General features: G+C 38.5%; 1 protein-coding gene across 1 annotated transcript in view; it reads right to left on the reverse strand.

The window, feature by feature from the left end:
• Positions 1–12,620: 12,620 nt before the first annotated feature.
• MAP4K5 (mitogen-activated protein kinase kinase kinase kinase 5) overlaps positions 12,621–24,503 on the reverse strand; it is a 113,146-nt gene continuing 101,263 nt past the window's right edge. The window contains exons 28-32 of the mRNA XM_080807907.1: positions 23,790–23,858; positions 21,857–21,949; positions 18,739–18,809; positions 15,654–15,709; positions 12,621–14,251 (exon numbers count right to left, since the gene is read on the reverse strand). Of these exons, the coding sequence (XP_080664033.1) occupies positions 14,164–14,251; positions 15,654–15,709; positions 18,739–18,809; positions 21,857–21,949; positions 23,790–23,858 (377 nt within the window). The 3' untranslated portion in view covers positions 12,621–14,163. The remainder of the gene's footprint in view (positions 14,252–15,653; positions 15,710–18,738; positions 18,810–21,856; positions 21,950–23,789; positions 23,859–24,503) is intronic.

Genomic DNA, 24,503 nt, shown 5'->3' on the forward strand with positions numbered 1-24,503 from the left:
TGTCAAATAAATAAATAAAATCTCAAAAACAAAACAAAACAAAACAGGGGCAGGTGGCTCAGTCGTTTAAGTGTCTGCTTTCAGCTCAGGTCATGATCCCAGGGTCCTGGATTCCCCATGTCTGGCTCTCTGCTCAGCGGGGAGCCTGCTTCTTCCTCTGCCTGTCCCTCCCTCTGCTTGTGTGCACTCTCTCTGAGTGTGTCAAATAAATAAATAAAATCTTTGTAAATAAATAAATAAAAATGTTAAACAAAGCTTGCATTCCTGGGATAAGCCCAACTTGGTTATGGTGTTCTATCATTTTGATATGTTGCTGGAGTCAATTAGTCACATTTTATTGAGGATTTTTGCATTAATATTTTTCAGAGATATTGATCTATGGTTTTCCTTAATGTCTTTGTCTAGTTTTGGTGTCAGGATAATACTGATCTCATAAAATGAATGGGGAAGTGGTTCCTTCTCTTCTGTTTTCCGGAGAAGTTAACATCAAATTGGTATTATTCATTCCTTAAACGTTTGTTAGAATTTTCCAATAAAGCCAGCTGAATATGGAGTTTTCCTTACTGAAATGTTTTAAAATACAAGCCCTATATTTTATTAAAGAAATAGAACTATTCAGCATATCTATTTCTTCTTGAGTGAGTCTTGGCAGCTTGTATCTTCAAGGAATTTGTCTATTTTGTCTAGATATTGGAGTTTACAGCTATAAAGTTGTTCATATATCATAATATTACACTATCATCCTTTTAATGTTCATATATGATACTATTACCTTATTATCCTTTTAATATCTATAGGATATATAATGGTGTTCTCTCTTATCATTCTTGAGATCAGTAAATTTTTCCCCCTCTTTCTTGATCAATTTGACTAAGTCTTACCAATTTCATTGATCTTTTAAAAAAAAGCAGCTTTTGGTTTAGTTGATTTTCTGATTTTTCTGTTTTTCAATTTCATTGATTTCATCTCTTTATTTTTTTTCTTTCTGCTTGCCTTGCTTTTAGCTGCTTTTTCTAGTTTTTTTTTAAGATGGATACTTAGATTATTAATTTTACATATTTCTTGTTTCTAAGCCTTTGATGCCATACATTTTCCTCTAAGCACTACTTTATTTATTAATACTTTATTTATTTGACAGAGAGAGAGACAGTAAGAGAGGAAACACAAACAGGGGAAGTCGGAGAGGGAGAAGCAGGCTCCCCACTGAGCAGGGAGCCCAATGCAGGGGTTGATCCCAAGACCCTAGGATCATGACCTGAGCCGAAGGCATACATTTAACTGACTGAACCACCCAGGGGACCCTCTAGGCAATACTTTAAAACACATCCCAGAAACCTTAATATGTTGTATTTTTGTTTCCATTCAGTTCAAAGTATTTTCCAACTTATCTTGTGACTTCAGTTTGGCCCATAATGTGTCATTTAATTTCCAACTACTTGGGGACTTTTAGATATCTTTTTATTACTGATGTCTAGAATCAGAATTGCATTCTTTTCAGAGAACTCTCTTTGTATGATTTAAATTCTTTGCAGTGTAATAAGATTTGTTTTATGGCCCAGCCTATAGTCTATGCTGATGAATGTTTCTTTTTGACAAGTTAAAAAAATTATTTTTAAGTGGTATGGGAAAGTCAGTGTGACTTCTTCCAGAGCTGCCTCGTCTGAAGTTCATACCAGGCTGCAGTGAGTCTGGAAAATTAACTTTATGGACTCTGCAAGGTTCAGTACCCAAGGAGCCTGGAACTCTGCCAAGCCCGGCGGTAGTTAAAATAAGGGAGCAAGGGAGCCATTTCTTTACGCCTAAGTAGGCAGTGAACCAGAAAGCCAGCGTGACTGGCAGCTGCACCAGTTGTTTTGTTTGGAGGAAGCCGGAGCAAAATATTAGAGGGTAACTTTGAAAGGGAGACAAACAGTTGATGTCACCATTTAGCACCAAACAGAAAGGATACTGTGGCCTCTCTAACAGGCAATGCCCTCAAATCACCGGCAGTGCTCTTGGTTGGCAGGACTGAAATTCTTTTTTTTTTTTAAAAGATTTTTATTTATTTATTTGACAGAGAGAGATCTTTAAAAATTTTTATTTATTTATTTGACGGAGAGAGATCACAAGTAGGCAGAGAGAGAGAGAGGAGGAAGCAGGCTCCCTGCCAAGCAGAGAGCCCGATGTGGGACTCGATCCCAGGACCCTGAGATCATGACCTGGGCTGAAGGCAGAGGCTTAACCCACTGAGACACCCAGGCGCCCTGAAATTTGTTTTAATACCAGAGAAATAGAATTCCTGGCAAGTGGAGTTCTTGGGAACTGAGACATGGTCCGACATATGGGCTCTTCTTCTCAAGCAAGAGCAAAGAACAGTGAGACAACATTATCTTTTTCTCCTTACGGTGATCTTTCATTTATAACTCTGCGTAATCAGAGAGACTCCTTCACTGTTCCTGAGTGAAGCACTGAGGTATTTTAATCCCTGAAGGAGGCAAATAAACATTCCGTAGCATAACACATGGTAAAAGAGAAAGAGCCTGGCATGTGGAGTCAGACTAACATTTCTAGCTTCTTCCTAGTGTCTGATATTGTGCAAGATAATTACTATTGCCTAAACAACAATAGCAACAACTGTTTAACTAGTGTATTCTTTCTGGCAGGCATTATGTTCAGAATATTTTATACATGGCCTCACAACAACCCTGGGAGATGGGCACCAACATTCTCGCGAGGTTTCACACAAGGAAGGTGAGTTCTAGAATGGCTAAGTCCTTTGTCTAAGGACACAAAGCTAGCAAGTTGCAAAGCGGAGGTGGGAACATAGGCAGTGAGTCCAGAACCTTTGCTCCTGTTTTGCTGAAACTACCTAACATGTAGGGGTAGTTGTCAGAACTTTTTTTAATAAAGGTTGTTTTTTGTTGTTGTTATTGCTGTTTTTTTTAAATTAGAGAGAGAGAGTGCAAGAGAACACAAGCAGGGAGAGGGGCAGAGGCAGAAGCAGACATGCCCCCGAGCAGGGAGCCCTGACGTAGGGCTCGATCCCAGGATCCCAGGATCATGACTCCTGCAGAAGGCAGACACCTAGCCCCAGTTGTTAGGATTTTTGAATGAAGGTATAGGGCACGGGGAATTGACCCAAAACACTTACAATGCACAGTGTAGTGCCCTCTTATTTTTTAGAGCCCCCCAGGAAGATGAGACTTGTCATTATGCTTCCTTCTCACAGGAGTCCAGCGACTCCCTCTGTGTGCAACTCTGACACTCAGGAGAACTAACCTCCCTGAGGCTGGGCACTGACATCTCCTCCAAGTACTGAACACAGGGCAATGCTGGAAGCTTTTCCCTCCTTCCTTCCTTCCTTCCTTCCTTCCTTCAAGTGGATTTAGTGGGCACACACAGAAAACAGTTAATAACTACCGCTTAGGGACACTCACGTTTCAGGCTCTGGAACCACACTATCTCCAAGCTTTATAATAATCCTACATGGTTGGATAGATGAACTGGTTGGAGTTATTACAGGCCCCATTTTATGTAAGAAGAACCTGAGGCTCAGAGAGGTTGGTCCAAGGAAACAAGCCTTCCAGGGTTGTCTGGGGTATCCAGGGCTGTCCAAAGGCAGGTTTTAAACCCAAGCCCCCCGATTTGCAAAGCCCGTACTCTGGAGGCACTATAGGGAATGGCAATAATGAAGACCATCTGTGAACAACCTAAAGTGACAGATCACTGCCAAACGTTCCAGAACCAGGCATGTAAGTAACTGCTCCCCTTATCCCAAGTCTGGTGAATTAATGTAAGTATGGGAAAACAACTGTAAATTAAATAAGGGCTCTCATCCTTGACTTCACATGTGAGCCTAGCCAACAGTGAAATAAAGTATTTTCATCCCTAATTAACATAACCTTAGTTATTTTTTGTGTGTGTTTTTCCCTTTAAATACTTACTGCAGGGGCACCTGGGTGGCTCAGTGGGTCAAGGGTCAGACTCTTGATTTCGGCTCAGGTCATGATCTCAGGGTCATACGATCCGGTCCTGTGTCTGGGCTCCGTGTTGAGCATGGAGCCTGCTTGAGATTCTCTCTCTCCCTCTCCCCCTCCTCCTCCCCACCCCCACTCATGTATGTACTTTCTCTCTCTCTAAAAAAATAAAATAAATACTTACTGATTTTTACATACGGCAAGCCATCCTTTTAAAGCACCTCCTCTTCTAGAAGCCTTCTTTGTTTCTGAATCTTCCTTTAACAACCCCAGTCCCTTTTATGCATTTCCAGATTTTAAAGCAAGGACCCAGTACTTTCACCCTTGGACCCAAATACCTTAAGAGCTCAGCAATATTAACATTAAAACCTTGGGGGAGTTCTATGGCTGGCCCTGAGCTACCAGCGGATGAGTCAGTGTATACGATGATACTTCATCAGGAAACAGAGTTTCAAAACCTCAAAGTGGACATCTCTTTGCCACCTTGAACAGTTGATTGCCCACCATACTTGTCTTAAATAAGGCAATCTATGCACATTTCCGTGCTTTATGATTTTGAGTCCTTACATGCTAGAAAAAAATTAATTTTCCAGAGGTAAATTTATGAGACTGAAGAAATAGGAAAGCATATTAATAACTTTCTGAACTCCAGCTTAAAGCTGTGACACAAACACAGCTGTTTGGAAAGCAGGCTTTTCCTGAGAGCTGGTGCCACCACGCTGGGCACAGGGAACCAGGAAGTGACTATCCCTGACGTCAAACACCATGTCAGTGTGCATGGCCAGTGCTCCTGCCTCCCCACACTCAGCTTCTATTATAAAATGGGGCCATTAATAATTCCAGCCAGTTAATATATCCAACCATGTAGGATTATTATAAAGATTGGAGATAATATGGTTATTGAGCCTGAAACGTAAGTGTCCCTAAGTGATAGTTAGTAACTATTTTCTGTGTGTGCCCATGAAATGATTTTCTTTCCCAGCCCACTTAAAGCAAGAAAGAAACTAGATAGGAGAACATGGAGGGCTTTTCAAAATACTTCTAATAGGTCTGGGAAGACGAGAAGGCACACCTGGCATTTGAGGAAACAGATACAGAAAATGTGTAATGAGGGGCACTGAATGGCTCAGTTGTTAAGTGTCTGCCTTTGGCTCTGGTCCTGGGATCCAGCCCCGTGTCGGGTTCCCTGCTTGGTGGGAAGCCTGCTTTTCCCTCTTCTGCTCCCCTTGTGTTCCTGCTCTTGGTGTCTCTCTCTCTGACAAATAAATAAATAAAATCCTTAAAAAATGTATGTGAGGCATTCAGAGTAAAAAAAAAAATTTTTTTTTGCTCTGGGCAGCCAATGGGCCAAGAACCTGGGTCTCAATTCTGACTTCTATTCTTTCCACCTGCCACACCCCACTGTGCCTTCAAATTAGGGAACTCCAATTCCATGGCAAAAGAAATAGAAATCCACCTTAAGAAAACCCAGTATTGAAACAGAAATATTCATGGGTGTGACAAGGTGGGGAAGAGGACAGGGAGCATGAATTAATTGCATTTTAAAAATACTTTTCACTTAAAGTGAGATTTCTTTTCAGATAGATTGTTATAAAACTGCATTCATTTCTTGAATGGAGTTAATACTTCAAGTCCTCTCAACTTTGTGGTGCTTATTCACTGCTGTCTAAGTAACTCTGTACAAACAGAAACCACTGGACCCTTAGATACATTTCCCATGTCAACCATTGAATTTTTAAGCATCTGTTGACCCAAAAGATCTAATTTCGTAAGGTCATTTTTAAGTGGCATACATGCCGAGGATTGAGTGAAGATCACGGTTACAACCACAGGAGGAAATCCTATTATTGTAAGCAGGTTTCAAAGGAATGGCTTATCAAGTATTAGCAGTGAGGCACTGGGAGGCATCTAAAATGAATCTACACGTGGGTCCTTCTAAAAAATACACATTTAAACACTATTTCCCCCAAACAATAAGAAATCCTGCACTTCACACAGCAACATATTTATTTTTCTTCAGTATCATCCAACCTGATTTTCCTACTAAGAACATGAACTCTGGAGCCAGATGGGGCCTCCAGCTCTGCTATGAGCCATCTGTGAGGACTCAGGCAAGTGACTCAACTTCTTTATGCTTAGCTACCTCCCAAGTCCTTGTGAGGGCTGAGTGTTCCGTGTTAGCCTTTATCGTTCTTATCACCATGCTACTAATAACCTGCAGACTACTTTCTGTTCACATGGGAACTTCATTTCCCTACTAAAAGGTTTTCCATACTGAAAACATGTAAATTTATAGGTTCACTCAAAGCTTCTCAGTGAAAGCACATCCTTTGAGTCACTCAGAGCCCGAAGCAACGCTGGGAGGGTCCATCTCAGGGAGTCAGGCTTCCCACTGCCAGAGCAGCCCTCTTCCTACCACAGCGTGCAGCCACCCAACGGCGGTCTCAGAGGATGGAGACAGCATGAGAAGGAGGGCCAGTCGGACTCAGATCTGAGTTCTACCCTTTTTTGTCTGTGTGAAAACAGGAAAATTATTTCTTATACTGATCAGGAATTTTTTTCTTTCTTTTAGTTTTTTGTTTTTTGGGTTTTTTTGTAGGTAATTGCCGATTCACATGCTGCTGTAAAGATCCTGTAAACTGCCCAATTTCCCCCGATGGTAACATCTTGCCAAACTATGGTACAGTATCACAACTGGGTATTCACATTGATGAAGTCAACCCACAGAACAGCCCCATCACCACAAATATGCCTCACGTTACCCTTATCCCCATCCCTGAGCCCTGCTTATCAAGAAGTTCCTCGGCGGGCACACCTAGGTGGGTAAATTCCTAGAGCTGGGATGGCAGGATTACACGGCAAAGGCATGTGTAACCTTCCAAGGCAGTGCCATATGGTTTCTCACAATGATTGTACCATTTGCATGCTCCTCAGCAAAATAAGGAGAGTCTCAGGTACTCCACATCATTGCAAGCTTGGTATTGTCAGTCTTTTCTTTGTTTTTAAATTGTGATAAGACGCAAGTAACATGAAATGTACTATCCTCACCATTTCGAGTGGACAGCCCAGTGGTATTGAGAGCTTTCATGGTGTTGTGCGGCCGTCTTCACCATTCTGAGAGCTCTGCCATCTTGTAAAATGGCAACGCTGTACCCAGTGTATGGTAACTTCCCATTGCCCCCTTCCCAGCCTCTGGCAATTGGCATTCTATTTTCATATTTCATGTTTCATATTTAGCTATTGTGAATAATGCTGCTATGGATATAGGTGTTCAGATATCTCTTTGAGACCCTGACTTCAGTCTTTTGGGTACACCCAGTAGTGGGATTTGATCCTCTGAGTCGCCAGATTCTAGTAATCCCAAATGGGGCCCGTTGGTTCCTCCCACCCTGCTGGTGGTAACTGCTTCCTGCAGTGATTGTTCTCCTCATGTCCTGTTTCTGCTAACATCTGTGAAACAACTCCACGTATTAATTCTCTGGTAAAATATCTGTGTGGTTTCTTGTTCTGTTGCCTAGATCCTGACTAATATTCTTAGAATAAATAATTTTAATTGATTTATTCCCAATACTTTCCTCATTTTCAGGAAACTGGAAGGTATTTATACAATGTAATTGCATTTTATAGGAGCAAGACTCTTGAGTCACAGAAAATTTTTACTATTTATACATGAGTGGGCTACTGCATTACCTACTCAACGTTCATTCGATTGTAGTTTAATACAACAAATGTTTATTAATGACGTACTACATGTCAGGAACTGTTTGGTGCTGGGGATGCAGATATAAGTGTCATTGTTCCTTATTCTTTTTTTTTTAAATAGATTTTATTTATTTGATAGAGCCCACATGTGTGGTGAGGAGTGGCAGGGGGAGGGGGAGAAGCAGTCTCCCCACTGAGCAGGGAGCCCGATTGCAGGACACAATCCCAGGACTCTGGGATCATGACCTGAGCAGAAGGCAGATGCTTAACCAACTGAGCCACCTGGCGCCCCTCATTGTTCCTTATAATTTTTTTTTTTTTTTTAAGATCGTATTTATTTGAGAGAGAGAGTGAGAGAGAGCACAGGGATGGGGATCAGAGGGAGAAGCAGAGTCCCTACTGAGCAGGGAGCCCCATGAGTCCCAGGACCCTGTGATCATGACTTGAGCCGAAAGCAGATGCTTAACACACTGAGCCACCCAGATCTCCCTGTGCTTTAAGGTATTTAAGTAGACAATGGTATTCACCGTAAACAGAAGCCTATACTTGAAAGCTTGATACAGTCAGTGCTTTATATGGAGCAGTTACATGTCAAAGGGTTGGGATGCTCTGGCAGGGGCTCCAGGACTAACCCACGATCACTGGATTCTCTGTGTCCTGTAGTTAATCACAAATAACCACAGTGAAGTAACTAATCCAGGAAGATTTAGACTTGACAAACATGACCAGGATGAAGTCATATATCCAAAATTGAATGCCATATTTAGTGTGTGCTAAATCTTATACTCACTAAAATTGCTGAGGACAGAACTTGTGGGTGAAGATCATAATGATTTAATGAACCATTTCACTCACACATGGTGAGCAGCTTTGGTTTTTTTTTAAGCTTCCCCAAGTGATGGTTTACTACTACATAACATATCTGTTGCTTTTGCCAGTTCAGCATCCACTTATCCTGTTAAAGCCCAACCTTCCTTCCATCTTCTCCTTTGGTTATCTGTGTCACTATGACTGTCATTCAAGGTACCTTCCCCTCCCCGGCCAAGGGATAGCCATCCCCAAGCTGAGCAGGTTCTCGTCCCTCAGGACCGGAATCTCAAAGTGGATTTCTCCCGAGGCCCCAAGGGGGCACGGCCTGGCTCCTGCAACTAGGTCTTCTGTGAGCCCAGTTCTGCTGCTTTTTCTCGAATCTGTAACCACCAAAGGACAGCCAAAGAAGCCAGATTCAGAAACTTAACTATCACTTATGTATATTTCAGATAGTTTCCTCTGCCTGGAATGCTTTTTACTGCCATCTTTCCATTTCCAAATACTGCATTTCCTTCAGAGATATGGATGAGTTTAATGGCTTTTGTAGATATTTGAGCTACACTTGGTAGGTCTCCGTATGGTCCTAAAAGGACTGTCTGGATTCAGACAGATGGATCTGAGATTCACCCCAACTTTCCAATTAACTGTGTGTGAGTGTGGCAGCTACAGGTCGGTGCCAATCAGATCTCCCTTCAAGAGAGAAACTGCTGCAAGAAATGAGTTCATCTTCAGAATTCAGCTCAGCTTTGTCCAAGCTTTCGCTTGGCTGCTCCCCGCTAATAACTGAGTTCCCTATGGTTTTAAAAGCGGAGCCCATCTTTTCTTTTCTTTTTTTTTAAAAGATTTTATTTATTTACTCGACAGAGATCACAAGTAGGCAGAGAGGCAGGCAGAGAGGGAGAGAGGAGGAAGCAGGCTCACCGCTGAGCAGAGACCCCGATGCGGGGCTCGATCCCAGGACCCCGAGATCATGACCTGAGCCGAAGGCAGAGGCTCTAACCCACTGAGCCACCCAGGCGCCCCAGGAGCCCATCTTTTCTAACAGGAAAACCCTCTCGTGGGCAGTCTTTGCTCTGGGGCTCCCCACTGACTGGCCAAGATGCTCCGCTCACAGAGCCACACTGCCAAGTTTGAGGCTCAGCAAATCCTTCTTTCTCGACTTCTCATTTCACATGTGTGAGATCTGCCGGAGCCTTCCCACTTACTCCTGCTCACTCTTATTTTCCACACAGCTGGATCCCCAAGTCTCATTCCCCCTTCTGTGGAAAAATCCGTGCCAATGACTCACCTCTCTGGTTTCCTCATTTATAAATAGGAGTCCCACTTCTGGTATCATTGGGTTAATGTTGAAAATTAGAGAATATTCTCCCCAGGACAGGTCTTGGCAGAGACTCTGATGAAAATTTTTTATTGACATACATGCAAAAAGAATGCATCAGTCATCAATGTAGAGCTTGTTGAGAAGTGAAAAATGGAACATTTCCAGCACCTCAAAAGCATCCCCTCAGGCCCCATCTCAACCGATTCTCTCACTCCTGCTCAAAAGTAACCACTATCCTGTAGTGATTTCTAACACTACAGATTACTTTCCGTGTTTTGGAACTCCATTTAAGTGAGATCTGACAGTCTACTTTTAACGTTTTTAAATGTCTTCTGGATTCTTACCTGGAACCTTATACTTATTTTGGGGGAGAGGTGTGGAAAGGCATGTCGTTGGTAGTTCGTTCTTACATCGCGGTATCTGACTTGTGAACATCTCACAACTTATCCTTTCAACTGTATGTGGACATTTGGGTTGTTTCCAGTTTTGGGAATCTATGGATAATGCGGCTACGAACAGTCTTCTTGGTCTTTTGGTTTTTGAGGCGTTCACCTAGGACTGGAAATGCCGGGTGCTGAGATGTGTCCACTGAGGCTGTTTTTCAAAGTGACTGTACCAGTTTCCACTCCTGCCAACAGTGCGTGAGTTCCAGCTGTCCCACATCCTCACCAACACTTTTCCTATTGCCCTCTTTTGTTATTTAGTCATGCTGGTGGGATGTGGTGTTTTTGTAGTGGGATCATTGTTTTAATTTGTGTTTCTGTGGTAACTAATGAATCTGAATACCTTTATCAGTATTTATTGACCTCTTGGATGTTCTTTTTCTATTTAGCTTTATTCAGGTGTATTTAAAATACCATACAATGTAGTCATTTTAACTGTGCAGATAAATGTTTTTTAGTAAGTTTACAGTTGTGCAGCTATCATCAGTCTCATTTTTTTTTAAGGTCTTTTTTAAAAATTTGAGACAGAGAGAGAGAGAGAGAGAGCGCGCGTGCGTGCGCGCAAGAGAGCGTGTGAGCAGGGGGAGGGGCAGAGGGAGAAGGGAGCCGGATGTGAAGCTAGATCCCAGGACCCTGGGATCATGACCTGAGCCAAAGGCAGATGCTTAACTGCCTGAGCCACTCAGATGTCCCATTATTTTATTTATTTTTTTTAAAGATTTATTTATTTTTTGGGGGCGGGGGGAGCGACACAGAGAGAGGGAGAATCTTCAGTAGACTCCCTGCTAAGTGCAGAGCCTGAGGTAGAGCTCGATCTCACGACCCCAAGATCAGGACCTGAGCCGAAAACAAGAGTCTAATACTCAACCGACTGAGCCACCCAGGTGCCCCCCAATCTCATTTTAGAACATTTTCATCATCTCAAACAGAAACCTCATGCTCACAGTCACTCTCCCTTCTCAACCCCTGCTCCTAGTCTGCCTTCTATCTCCACAGAATTACCTTTCTGGACATTTCAGATAATCATTACAGTATGGGATCTTTTAGAACTAGTTTCTTTGACCTAACATGTTTTTGAGGCTCATCTGCACTCTAGCATTTATATGTGTTGTTCCTTTTCATTGCTGAATATTCCATTGCATGGAAAGAACACACATTGTTTATCCATTTACCAGCTAGTGGATATTTGGGTTGCTTCTACTTGTTGGCTATTATGGATAATGCATCTTTGGGCATTTGCATTCAAGCCTTGATGTGGATATGTTTTCTCTTGGGCAGATACATAGGAGTAGAATTGCCGGGTCATATGGTAAATCTATATTTACTGTTTTAAGAAACCGCCAAACCGTCTTCCAAAGTATTGCGCCATTTTACATTCCTACTAGCAATGTGTAAGTGCCCTGGCTTCCCCACAACCTCACCAGGGTTTGTGTTTGTCTGTCCTTTTTATTGTAGCCATTTTGGTGGGTGTGTGAAAGTACTGCGTTGTTTTAATTTGCATTCCTCTGATCACCAAGGTGGTGGAATACATTTCCATATACTTATTGCTACCCAGATTTTACCTTTTGTGGAGTGTTTATTCAAAATCTTTTGCCCATTTTTCTATTGAGTTGTCTGCCTTTTTTGCTTTTAAAGATCTTATTATTATTATTATTTTTTAAAGTAACCTCTACACCCAGTGTGGGGCTCAAACTCCCAAACCTGAGACCAAGAGTCACGTGCTCTATTGACTCAGCCAGCCAGTCCCCCGTCTGCCTTTTTTCTTAAGGATTTGTGGAAGATTTGTATCTTTTGGGTACATGTGGACATATATAATGCAAGTCTCTTCTCCATTTTGTGGCTTGTCCTTTCCTTCTTGTAAGGGTGTCCTTAGATAATGCAGTATCTTAATTTTAATTAAGTCCATTTTATATAAACGTTTTCTTTTATGGTCAAAGCCTTAATGTTCTGTTTGGGAAGTCTTTGCTTACCCCAAGTTTGTGAAGATATTATGTTTTATTTTAAAAGCTCTCCCTCTTATGTGATAGGTTTCCCTCAGATATTTTGTCTTGGTTGTTTTATCATTATTAACAGCATAGGACTATAAGATGACCTGCGGGCTCTGGATGCATGGAGCGAAGGGTGTGTTAACTAGGATTTTCATGTCAGGATCTCTTTAGGTCTTTCCACTTGAACTGGCTAGATTGCACAGAGATTTCAAATATTGTTTGGATGGGAAGGTCTGGCTGCCAGGATTCACTGAGAAGGAGGAGGACATTGATCTTTGTATCTAGTATGTAAATATTTCATTTCCGAGTACGGTCCCTGCCATCGAGTGTATCCAGTTTCCTTCAGTTCAGAGGCCCCCTTTAACATACCCAAAAGAAACAAGCACACACTTACTAAAATCAGATCATATGTGCATTTTTAAAGAAAATTTACTTTATATTATATTTGCATAACATTTTATTGTTTGCATAGTGAAAAGAACAGAGTCACAAGACTCATAGTCTGGCTCAACCACCAACTTGCTCTGGGAACGGGGTGACTCTCTTAACCTGGCTAAACCCTTATTTCCTCATCTGAAAAATGGAGATGATAATACTATTTTACAGAATTGCTAAAGACTGAAAGATTGTTATACTGTTTTCCTCTCAAGTAACTGCTGAAAATAATCTATACTTCACTATTGCTAACCTCTTGTTCATCATCTCAATGCTAACTGTTCTCAGTAAGTGCATTAAGATAACAGGTACCAAATGTGACACTTTAATTTTGAATACTAACAATAGCAAAAGAGAAGCAAACTCATAATGGCTCTATCCCTTCTTATTTTTAGAATACTGGTTTTTATAATACTTATTTATACTATCCCATTAGGAATTCAATTTTATTTAAAGATTTTTTTTTCTTAAACCTACTCAAAATGAATACCTACATATGTGAAAAAAACCAAGATTACACATGTAGCTGCTTTACAGTTCCCCTCTGGTATAGTATAAGTAAAATACATATCATGGGCAGTTAAATACATCCCCCCCTACATCAGGGATGATAATATATATGAATATTAATTTATTATGCATGATCCCTAATGTAAAAAAATCACAGGTATATTATACTGCTTGTCAAGAATACATACACATGGTAGTCACATCTAGACATACACACCCCTCCAACAGTATTTCAACCATTATCAATATCTTCTGTATGACCCCCTATATTATAATCGAAAACTCAAAACTCCCTCTTAAGGCAATTCTGGATGATCCTGTATTATAAAACACTTGTGTTAAGCAAAACTGCATGTATGTACTAACCCAAACACACTGCCTTTAACCCCTCAAAGTACTACTCTTAAAAGGTAAACAAAATTTTTATACATTACAAAAAAATTTAAGCTGCTCTGAAACCCTCCTCTGCTAAAAGTTACATATATCACACCACTCCAGCGAGAGATTAATAAATAAGGATTAAATATTCTATTTTACAAAAACATACAGAATGGCCAATGTAAAAGTGAAAGGCTTATTTGACAATTTTTTTTTATCAAATTATGCTCATTAAGAAGGAATAAAACATGGTATAAAATAAGAAAACTATCACTAAATTTACCTCTCTGAAGATAATCACATGAGTTATCTAAAAATATCATGGCACCCTTGTTACAAACATTATTTTTTTAAAAGACTGTGTTTCCTGGAACTAGAGGACTATTTGTCTCATAGCTTTTATTAAGCAAACTTGATATAACCACCACACAGTGGCAAGAGATAGAACAGCTGTTTCCAGCTACAGAAAATATTGAATTCTACCTTAAGGTACAGATCATTTGAGATATAACCCATAAAAGTTAAAGTAAATCATAGTGTAGTTTGTACTGAACTTAAGAAATTTTTGCTTTCAATGGAGTATGGTCATTTTCCTGTCATTTGAGATCAGTTTTTGTTGTTTAGTAACTATTTTCATGTCCAGCCAAGATGTAAAGATTGCTGTGTGCAGTAGGATTTTCTGTTGGCCTACTTTCCAAAACGACAACCCTGCAATCAAACCAAAACAAAAGGCTTGTTTAAGAGTAAAAATAGAGGTTGCATGCTTCACTCAAATACTAATATCAAACAAGGAAAGAGTATCATTGTTCATATTCTCATAAAGATCACAAGTGCACTGTCAAATTCAGCTTTACACTTTATAGCTCATAAAAAAACCTGAATAACAACTGATAAATTTATGAGTATAAAATACCGAAAACATTTGAGGATAGTCTCATTATCTTACTCCAACTAAAACCAAATTTGCCTACTCATATATGCCAACAAAAAGTATAATAAAGCTTTAGAACAGAATTGATTCTAGAACAACATGAAGGTTAGGGGTGCTGACCTCCTGCACAGTTGAAAATCCTGTGTAACTTTTAACTCCCTGCAAACTTAACTATGAATGGCCTACTGCTGACTGGAAGCCTTACAGATAACATGAACAGTTGATTCAGTTGATTACCACATATTCTGTATGCTTTATGCATTTACATACTGTATTCTTACGGTAAGGTAAGCTAGAGAAAAGAGTTATTTTAAAAGTTCGAAGAGCAAATACATTTATAGTACTGTACTGTATTTATTGAAAATATCTGCATATAAGTGGACCCATGCAGTTCAAAACTGTGTTGCTCAAGGGTCAACAATATACACTACCAAGAAGGGGGTGAAAGAAGAACTTAGAGAAGAAAACAGGATCAAAGAGACACCCATCCGAACAGTGATTCTACGAGCAGCCGGAACTGGAAGACCAGAGGTTTGTCATCCTTGTCTCACAACTGATGCCTACTACTGTAGCCAGTTTTGCTGCACTAACAATTTTTGGTGGGAAAATAGGAAGGGAGGGGTATTTTATTAGTTGTAGAGGTAGACAATACAGACTGTGGAGAACAAAAGCTAGTAAATTTTTTTCCTAAGATGGCACAGTTTTAGAATTTGTCTTTCATTTTGATCACAGAGACGATGTAATTCCTTCTAATTGAGACTGACTTCAGAAATGGAGTCAAATGTTTTCTGATACAAAATGATACAAAAATGTCAGGAGGTGCATATACTTTTGGGTTTATGTTGTGATAATTAATAGAAGATAACAAACTAGGAACAAATGATAAAAATGAAGGGACCTGAAATATATCATGGTACTAGGGACATAACAACTCTATTAACACACTTTGTCCTGGCGGACTATAACTATCTCTAGAATCAGGATCCTCACATTGGTGAAAAGACTGCTTCACCGAATATTTAAATTTTTCTTCTCTGTCTCAATAAAGATACAAGGAAATTTCTCTCAGTTGCTGAGCCCTCTAAGAATCCTATTTGAAACAGTTACAGGGTGATAATATAATTAAGAACACAACTACTGAACTCCTTTGATAATGAAATGAAACAACCGAACTATTACCTGTCTGATCCCAATAAGCGGAAAACTCTTGTTTCATCTGAAATCTCCTGGGTAACCTATGAAAAGAAAATACCTATAGTCATACCTTCGTCCCCATATTATTTAAATCGTAATTTAAAAACCACTTAGAGCAATTATTAAACGTGAGGGTAATTTTTTTTTAAAGATTTTATTTATTTATTTTAGTATATGTGCTGCCGAAGCGAGCACATTTTTTTTATTTATTTGACAGAGATCACACATAGGCAGAGAGGCAGGCAGAGAGAGGAGGAAGCAGGCTCCCCACTGAGCAGAGAGCCCGCATGGGGATCGATCCCAGGACCCTGGGATCATGACCTGAGCCGAAGGCAGAGGCTTTTAACCCACTGAGCCACCCAGGCGCCCCATGGTAATTTTTGATAGGCTCAGTTCCTCAAATGAAATAAATTTCAGTAGGTTTTGTTTCTTGACTGCCTTATTGGTAAGAAATAAATCAACATTTATAGAACATCTGGTATTGGTCAGGTACTTTCCCTAGGAGAACTCTTTGTGATATATATTATAATTCCCATATTATTTAAAAACAAACAAACAAACAAACAAAAATCTAAGGCTCAGAGAAGTTGAGTAACTTGCTTAAGATCATATAACTTGTAGAACCAGGATTTGAATTCCAGTTTGCTGAACTGCGGAGCCTCGATTCTAACTTCCTTTCCCCCAGTGCAGATGCTTGAGGTGGCACCCCAGAGCCCCCCTGACTTCCACAGAGCTGTGCTAGGCACTCGCAAGTCCTCATGTCTGACTGTACAGTTACCTATGGTATTCCTCTGCTCTATTTTCTCCAAAGCTGTAGAAGGTACAAACTCAGGTGCACATACTATTCCGAAGTGTGGGGAGTTTATACTCCTGGGAATAACACTTAACAAAAAGAGACAGCAGCTGGTATATAAATGCACCAGCTTCCCACCTTCAAATGAGTCTATTCTGAAATGTGCTCTATACCCTGCCTCAGTGGTCCCTTTAGGGTTAAGTCCTGGCGCCCACAGTGGGAGCCAGTTTATTAACATACTCTTTGTTGTTTTTTGTTTTTTGCCCCTCTCTATCTTATAATCCTCATTCCATCACTTGATTTTTGGGATCTACTCCCAATAAACTACCCACACTTGATTCCTTGTCTTAGGCTAAGGTCAGCGTTTGGAGGAGTCCAAGCTACAACAGTGTGGATCTAAACAGGTATAAAAATACTCTGTTATCAATGAATTTGCAGTCTAGCTGGGAGGACAGAACTAATAACCTTGAAGCAGGAAGTTAATAGTGCTATACTACATGGAACTGATTCTCGGAGTATTAAGTTCAGAAATGTTCCAATCATTGTCATTGAATGGTTGAGCATTACTTAATGAATATCATAGGCCAAAATGAAGGATGAGAAAACAAAAGAAAGAGGTAAGCAAGATGAGTTTTTTCTTAAATTTTTTATTAACATATAATGTATTATTAGCCCCAGGGGTACAGGTCTGTGAGTTGCCAGATTTACACACTTCACAGAACTCACCATAGCACATACCTTCCCCAATGTCCATAATCCAATCACCCTTTCCACACCCCCTCGCCCCAGCCACCCTCAGTTTGTTTATGAGATTAAGAGTCTCTTATGGTTTGTCTCCCTCCTGATCTCATCTTGCTTCGTTTTTTTCCTTCCCTACCCCCCAAAACCCCCACTTAAGCAAGATGAGTTAAAAACAGGAAATAGGATTTGTATGTGATATAGTGAGCAACAGGTATTTTCTATAGATTTCTAACCATAGGAGTGACACACTGAGAAAAGCATCTAAGGACAATTAATTTTATGGCAGTAAGTAGGACTGCAGGTTTCATTAAATGCAGGGACCTGGTGACATTTAGTGACATGATAACTAGATAAAACTGACATATCCAAAGACAGCTGATTTATGCTGTTTTCTCGTGGAAGCATTCTAACTCCAAATTCATGTAAGAGGTACAAATAATCTGTCACATATAAATATGAGCATGCATAAAAATAAAGGTAATTCAAATTGAAGACTTTCAGTTTTAAAATAAATCCCAAATGTGTGAGACAATGGTGTAAAAGAATTACAGAGGTACTCATATGAGTAGGAAATGTCTACATTAGTATCATCTTAACTATTAGGATTCCTCTCTCAAGGCGGGATGCCAAGTCCCTCTCCTGCATGAAATGTAGCCTGATTATCTCAACTAGAAGTGATTTTTTGAAGACACTCCCTTCAAATCCAGACTCTGCCATTTATCTAGTCACTTAACTCTGCGCAAGATAACTTAACCACTCTGTGCCTACAAAAAATGGAAAAATGAGGGCTCAGTCGGTTAAGTGTCTGCTTTCAACTCAGGTGATGATCCCAGGGTCCTGGGATCGAGCCCTGCGCCTGGGTCCCCCAGCTTCTCCCTCTCCTTCTGCTGCTTGTGCTTTCTTGCTTGCTTACTCTCTCTCTCTCAAGTGAATAAAAATATCTTTAAAAGAAATGGGAATATGAATAGTACCTAACCCCATTGGATTATCGGCTTTAAATAAGCTAATACTTATAAAGTGCTTAGAACACAGATGTTCTAAAGGTTTGTTATTATTTATAATTATACTTCATTACACCTTACAGTGCTATAATAATAGTGTCTTACATGTTGTTGTACTCAATAATTTACTAAATGAGTTAACAGATTTTTCCTTAGTCCTGTGATCTAATACATATTAACTTAAATTTTTAAATATAATATTTAAAAAGAAGCTATACATTTATTGATTATGGAAAGACTTACCAAATTCAGAGAAGTTTAGTAACCTTGGCAACCACATTTACAAATCACAAAGTAGAGAACTATAACTGTATAAACTCATGTTTGACAATCCCTTGTGGCCACTGAGAATCATACAATGAATACAAGAGAAAATTATCTGAAGGGGAAATACTGGCAATTTTGCTCTACCAGTTCATAGCACTAAAGGCACTTAACAGTGTAATGTGGGTTCAGAAAGAAAATGCATAAAATGAATGTTTCAACATTTAAAATCTTTTGTGGAAATCACGGGAGGTAAAGTGAGAAGCCTTACCTCATCTGATTTGAAGCTTTTACCCTGCATTCCATGTTTCCAGAAAGCCAACACACTATCTTGAAGGCATACTAAAAAAGATAAGAGAGAACTGAAACTAAAAGCATGGAGTAATTCATTATACATTTCCTTCACTGTTTTAAATAAATACTAACGTAAAGCTCTCCAAGTGCTTGGTGCAAAATTCCACTGTCTAGACCATCATTTCCCAACATTTTTGTGGCTAAGCCATGCCTAAGCCCAAATAATTTATTGAGGCAGGGTCATGTAAGTTTTCAAAGATATATATAACAGGCATTCGTTTAAACATGGGCTAACTTCTACTGAGCTGGATATCAACATTGATTTCTCTTTCATATGCTACCTTTTGTCTTAGATGAATAAAAAAATAAAACATATATAATTGGTTTTTTGGATCAAAAACATGGTTATTTAAGTACTGTCATACAATTACAAGTAGCTATTAAGGAAGCATCTTTATTTATACTTGCATTTCCCTACTGCAAATTTTATTTTAAAACATAAACCTGTCTTACAATCCAAAGTGTAACCACACACTGAGTATTTATGATCTGCAAGCCAGTTCTTCTTCGGAGGGGCTCCCAGTTATAGTTCTCACAGCTGCGGCCTTCAGTTCCCCCACCCCCACCCACCTCAGGCCTCTGGAGCCCCCTGGGCCTTTGCCCTGGACTTGGAGGTCCCACTGTCCACAGGATGGTTCACTGCCAAGCTTGCTCACCTTCCCAATGGCTTCGGGGCTCTGGATTCAGGAGTGACCATGACCCCAAAGTGTGGCCACTGCATAACATGCCACAGCCCCTCTGACTCCCTACCCATCTCCCCTGTGCTCCTGGTGTGGCCTGAAGGTCTTGGAGGAAAACCTGTTCTTGTGCCTTGTCCATCTCTATCTTCTGCTTGGTTTCAGGCAGGCTTGGGGCCACTGAGGCACCCTTATGGGGTAACTCAGAGGTTTAGAACTAGAGCAGGCAGGCCACACAATTTTCGGGGAGGAGACAGGCCCTTGGCAGCCTCCTGGCAGAGGGCTGCAGTCACTGAAGTGCAGACAGTGAGGGAGAGAGCCCATTTGGTTTTGGAGAGTTAGCCACATACCCTACACAGTAAAGGTAAAGAGAGAAAGTGCCTGAAGCATTTTGTTTCTTACTAGAATATGGACTCTGTAAAAAGTTAATGTAAGAATGTTCTGGGAATGTAAGTTAGCTCAATAAAAATAAAAGTATATTACAGTAACAAATCACAAGCTTTACTAACTGTGACAAATAAAAAGACTTAGTTACTAGTTTTATTTTTAAAAGGTGATTTAAAGGGACTCTTTTTTTTTACCCAGGAGGATCCTTGTAATTATTTCCAAGTTCACTAGCAAGAGAGATGGTAGCTTAAGAGGAATAAACTTCTGTGTAACAATTAAAATTCCTTGAAAAATGTGACACATATGAAAAAATTTAGGTACCAGTATGTTTCAGTTAAAATGAAAAGGAACTAAAGATCTATATGTCAGAATCCCTACTGAAAATATTAAATCTTGGAAACTGGTATGCAATATCCAGCACATAAAGGAGTGAAAGAAGAAACTAGTTTCAAAATCCGTTTTGTCTGGCCCTCTACAGAACGTTTAAGTTTCCTGCTTCAATAAATTAAATTTTCCAGTTGCAAGCAAATTACTTTTATTTAAAATGTTTTACACAGAGGGATGAATGTACTTTGCAAAAGGGCAAAATTCCAGTTAAGAAATCATTAAAATATTTAATAGATAAAACAGAAACTTTCTAAATGTTGAGAAACACATTTTTTAAGAATATGCATTTAATTATGAAATACATGTATTTTTTATGGCCCAAATGAAAATTGCCAACTTTGTTTTTAACTATTTTTGACTTATAGTAGAGTCATATCATATATTGTTCAAAATACTTCCAGTTATGGTTTTTTTTTCGTAAGTTCTATCATCCCTAGGAAAATATTTACTGACATATAACCAATGAGGATGCAAACAACAATAAAATATAATAATTTTTATCATAAAACCAATGAGTATCCAGAGTAAAATACTCATTGACAAGGCAGCAAATTAAAATGGCATTAATTTCCAAGTCCTATGGGACTTTAGGTCCATAAATGGACCTAAAAGCAATTACCATCAACACACCAACCAGAAATTTACATGGCAAAGAATTAAAGCATATCTAACACCATTAATCACATCACACAAATACCTTTACGATTTGGAAAAAAACTGGAAGAACATAATTCACTTCATGCAGCAAAGGGAACAATGAACAGAAATTTAAAAAATGATTTCAAGTTTTAAATACCCAGGAAACAATAACAGAAGATTTATTAAGGTCTAGACCTACACTGTCCAATATGATACAACAATTGGCCACATGTGGCTATTAAAAATTACATTGAAATTTATTTTCTTATTTTTAAAAGATTATTTATTTATTTATTTGGGGGGGAGAGAGAGAGAGAGAGAGCACGCACAAAAGGGAGGTGGGTCAGAGGGAGAAGCAGACTCCCCGCAGAGCTGGAAGCCTGATGCGGGACTCGGTCCTGAGACTCCAGGATCACGACCTGAGCCACCCAGGCACCCAAAATTACATGAAAATTAAAAAAATTAAAATTATCAGTAGCCATGTTTCAAGTACTTAACAGGTGTGATTAATGATTAAATAATGAATCATTATTAATGATTAATGATTAATGAATAAATTAAATAATTATATTTAAAAGCACACAGAACATTTCCACATCACTGAAACTTCTACGAGACAGTGCTGGTCTGGACAACCCTAAGTATAGAATAAACAAAAAATCAAGTATTCTAAACACATTATTAAAAAAACAGAGGCCTTGGCAAAATAGGTGAAGGGGATGAAGAGGTACAAACTTCCAGTTATAAGACAAGTCAATGGGATGTAAAGTATAGTATAGGTAATAAAGTCAACATCGCTGTAGTAACTATGTATGGTGACAGATACTAACTAGACTTATTGTGGGGATCATTTCATAATGTATAAGATATCAAATGACTAGGATGTATATCTCAAACAGGATATTGTATGTCAATATACTGAAATTTCTAAAAAAGCAGACTTACCTACAGATTCAATGCGAAAATCAAAACTTAGCTCGGAGGCCAGTTTCTTACTTGATTTTAGTCTTCCTTGTAGATTTACAATTTTTACAAATTCTTAAAAAAAGAAAAAGTAAGTCAAAACTGGAAACGCAAATCTTCTAAAAATAAATGGAACTTGTTATGTGGATTTTATATGGATACAGAACAAATATTTTTAATAAAGTTCAACTATTTCTTGTCATGATTCAAGTATGCCCACTGAAAAACTATCATTAATATGTGTAAAACAGTTTTATAAGACATAAAAGTGCCTTCTTTAGTAAATACTATTTTTTTTCTTTTTTTTCTTTCTCTTTAGGACATACTGAACACTTACATTCTCATTTTTTAAAAAGCATGATGTTTCAAAGTAGCGACCTTAGTGCTCAAGTACTTAGCAAATGCGGTTGATTTTTTTCCCTTACCAATTATATAACATATGGATAAGTAATATTTGTAGTAATCCGTAACTGTAGTATATGAATAATATTGTATAGAGGTACACAGGAGCAACAAACAGTACTTCTCAAAGGTCATAATTTCTTATAAGTAAACTCTGGGATGGTGAGTATACACAAATCTATTTTTCACCTATTTGTTTTTAATTTAACCATCTTTAACTCTGACTTGGAACACACCCTTTCCCTGCATTACTTTCTTATCTACCATGATTTGTGATTATAGGCCTATCTCTACTGCTGCTTACTAAAACTGATTTATACTGTATAGCTGACAACTCATTTTTAAAGTATTCTGTTCCCTTAAAAAAAAACACCAAAGCTCAAAGAAGTCACCTTTCCATTTACCTTCAATAACCGGGAAATGGAGGGCTCAGCTAATCAAAGGTTTTTGACATTTTTTGATAAAATACATAAATCAACAAAATGAAAACTAAGCACAATTTATTTTCCTTAGATGTATCAGAAAGTTTTTAGGGATTTCAGCACTAAAGGTTCAACATTATTAATATTAAAAATAATTCATCAAATTGACTTAAAAGTAACAGAGTAATAATTCAATCTTACCAGTATTTAAAGAATCAAAAGTACTTAAAGGATGATGGGTGAATGAAACAATTTAGGCTTTGGTTTACTTCTCTGTAATATTAGATGATCTTTATGATTCTATAAGGCAAATTCACTAGGGAAGTCTTTAGAGAATAGAAATTAGGTCAAAAATACAGGCAAATTCAGTAATAGAACAATTTTTAAAAATTTTAAAATTACCCTGAACACCTATGGGCAGGTCCAGTAATTTAAAAATATTGGAATATTGCCAAGTTTCAAGTATAATTTTAAGTCTGGGTGAATTTTACCTTGCATGATCTACTGTATAAAAATAAGTGGGTTTTAAGAAGCAGACTTCTTTGAAAATTGAAATAATTCCTGTTGAAGTTTTTTCTGCTTCTCAACTGCTTATAGTACAACATACTTCTATCACTAACATCTCTTCCTGCATTAAAAGAATCATGAGCAGCAGGTGTCAAATCTGTACGTTAGACTCTCACTTCTACAGGACTCTCAAAGTTCATGTTATATGACAAAGTGACTATACTAGTATAACCTTCTATTTTTTCCATTAATTACAGTAAGGTAGAAAAAAAATCTCAGTTTTATACAGAATTTTATAAAGAATAATTTTATATAAAATTTTACCCAAGGATTATGGCAAGCTGTCCTAATATGTTTCCAGTAGGTCCAACAAAATTAAAAAAAAGTTAACAGAGAATAGTATTAACAAACAGATCAATTAATTACCATATCCATAGCCAATTTAGGTTTTTCATCAATTAAAAGAAGTCACCTTTAAGGTAGAAAAGTGAAAATCCTGAATTATAGTATAATAGAATTAATTCCATTAAAAGATCTGTTATATCAAGTAGTATACTCGGAATAAACTTTAAAATAGTACTTACTATCTAAACACACTAAAACGGTATCTCTCTCCAACTGTGTTACATGAATGGAATCTAACTGTTGGCTGCCTTGGAAGGGGAAAAAAAACAGGATTACCGTTATATGACATGCTTTAAAAAACAGAACTTAGAAAAGAAACACAAATTCTGAATTTTTTCTGTCATTTAACAAATTTTCCTGTCATTCTGTCTTTAAAACTTAACACAAAAATTATATTTTGTAATTATGTTACCTTTCAAAAAATGTATGTAGGTCAACTTAGAACAGACCTAAGTCCTAAGCATAGCTAAATGAGCTGAGAAAAACTCAACTTTGCATTTAATTAATACCTCAGTTAGTTATAGAAAGGTGAGTTACAAACTTAAAATGAAGCCACAGATAAATATGGGGAAGAAAGTAAATACGTGCTATACAATGACTAGATTTTGCTGTGTATTTTACAGTAGCCAATGGGAGGCTAGAAGCAAGGTCAATTAGTTGATTCATAGCATCTGAGATAAAAATAAGCCAGTAATTCAGAAAAAGCAAGAAGAGTAATGAAATTATGATCAGAGAGAAACTTTCTTGGTGTTGGTGTATGTGTGTGTATGTGTAAGTGGGACCTCTATTAAGAGGCCAGAGAGTAATATAATGGACAATACTGTCAACAACATTTTTCCAGTAAGCAACTCTCATAACTTTGCTGATATTCATGGGCTCCTCTGCTAATAGGT

The sequence above is a fragment of the Martes martes genome (genome assembly GCF_963455335.1).
Source record: "Martes martes genome assembly, chromosome: 7".
NCBI lineage: Eukaryota > Metazoa > Chordata > Mammalia > Carnivora > Mustelidae > Martes > Martes martes.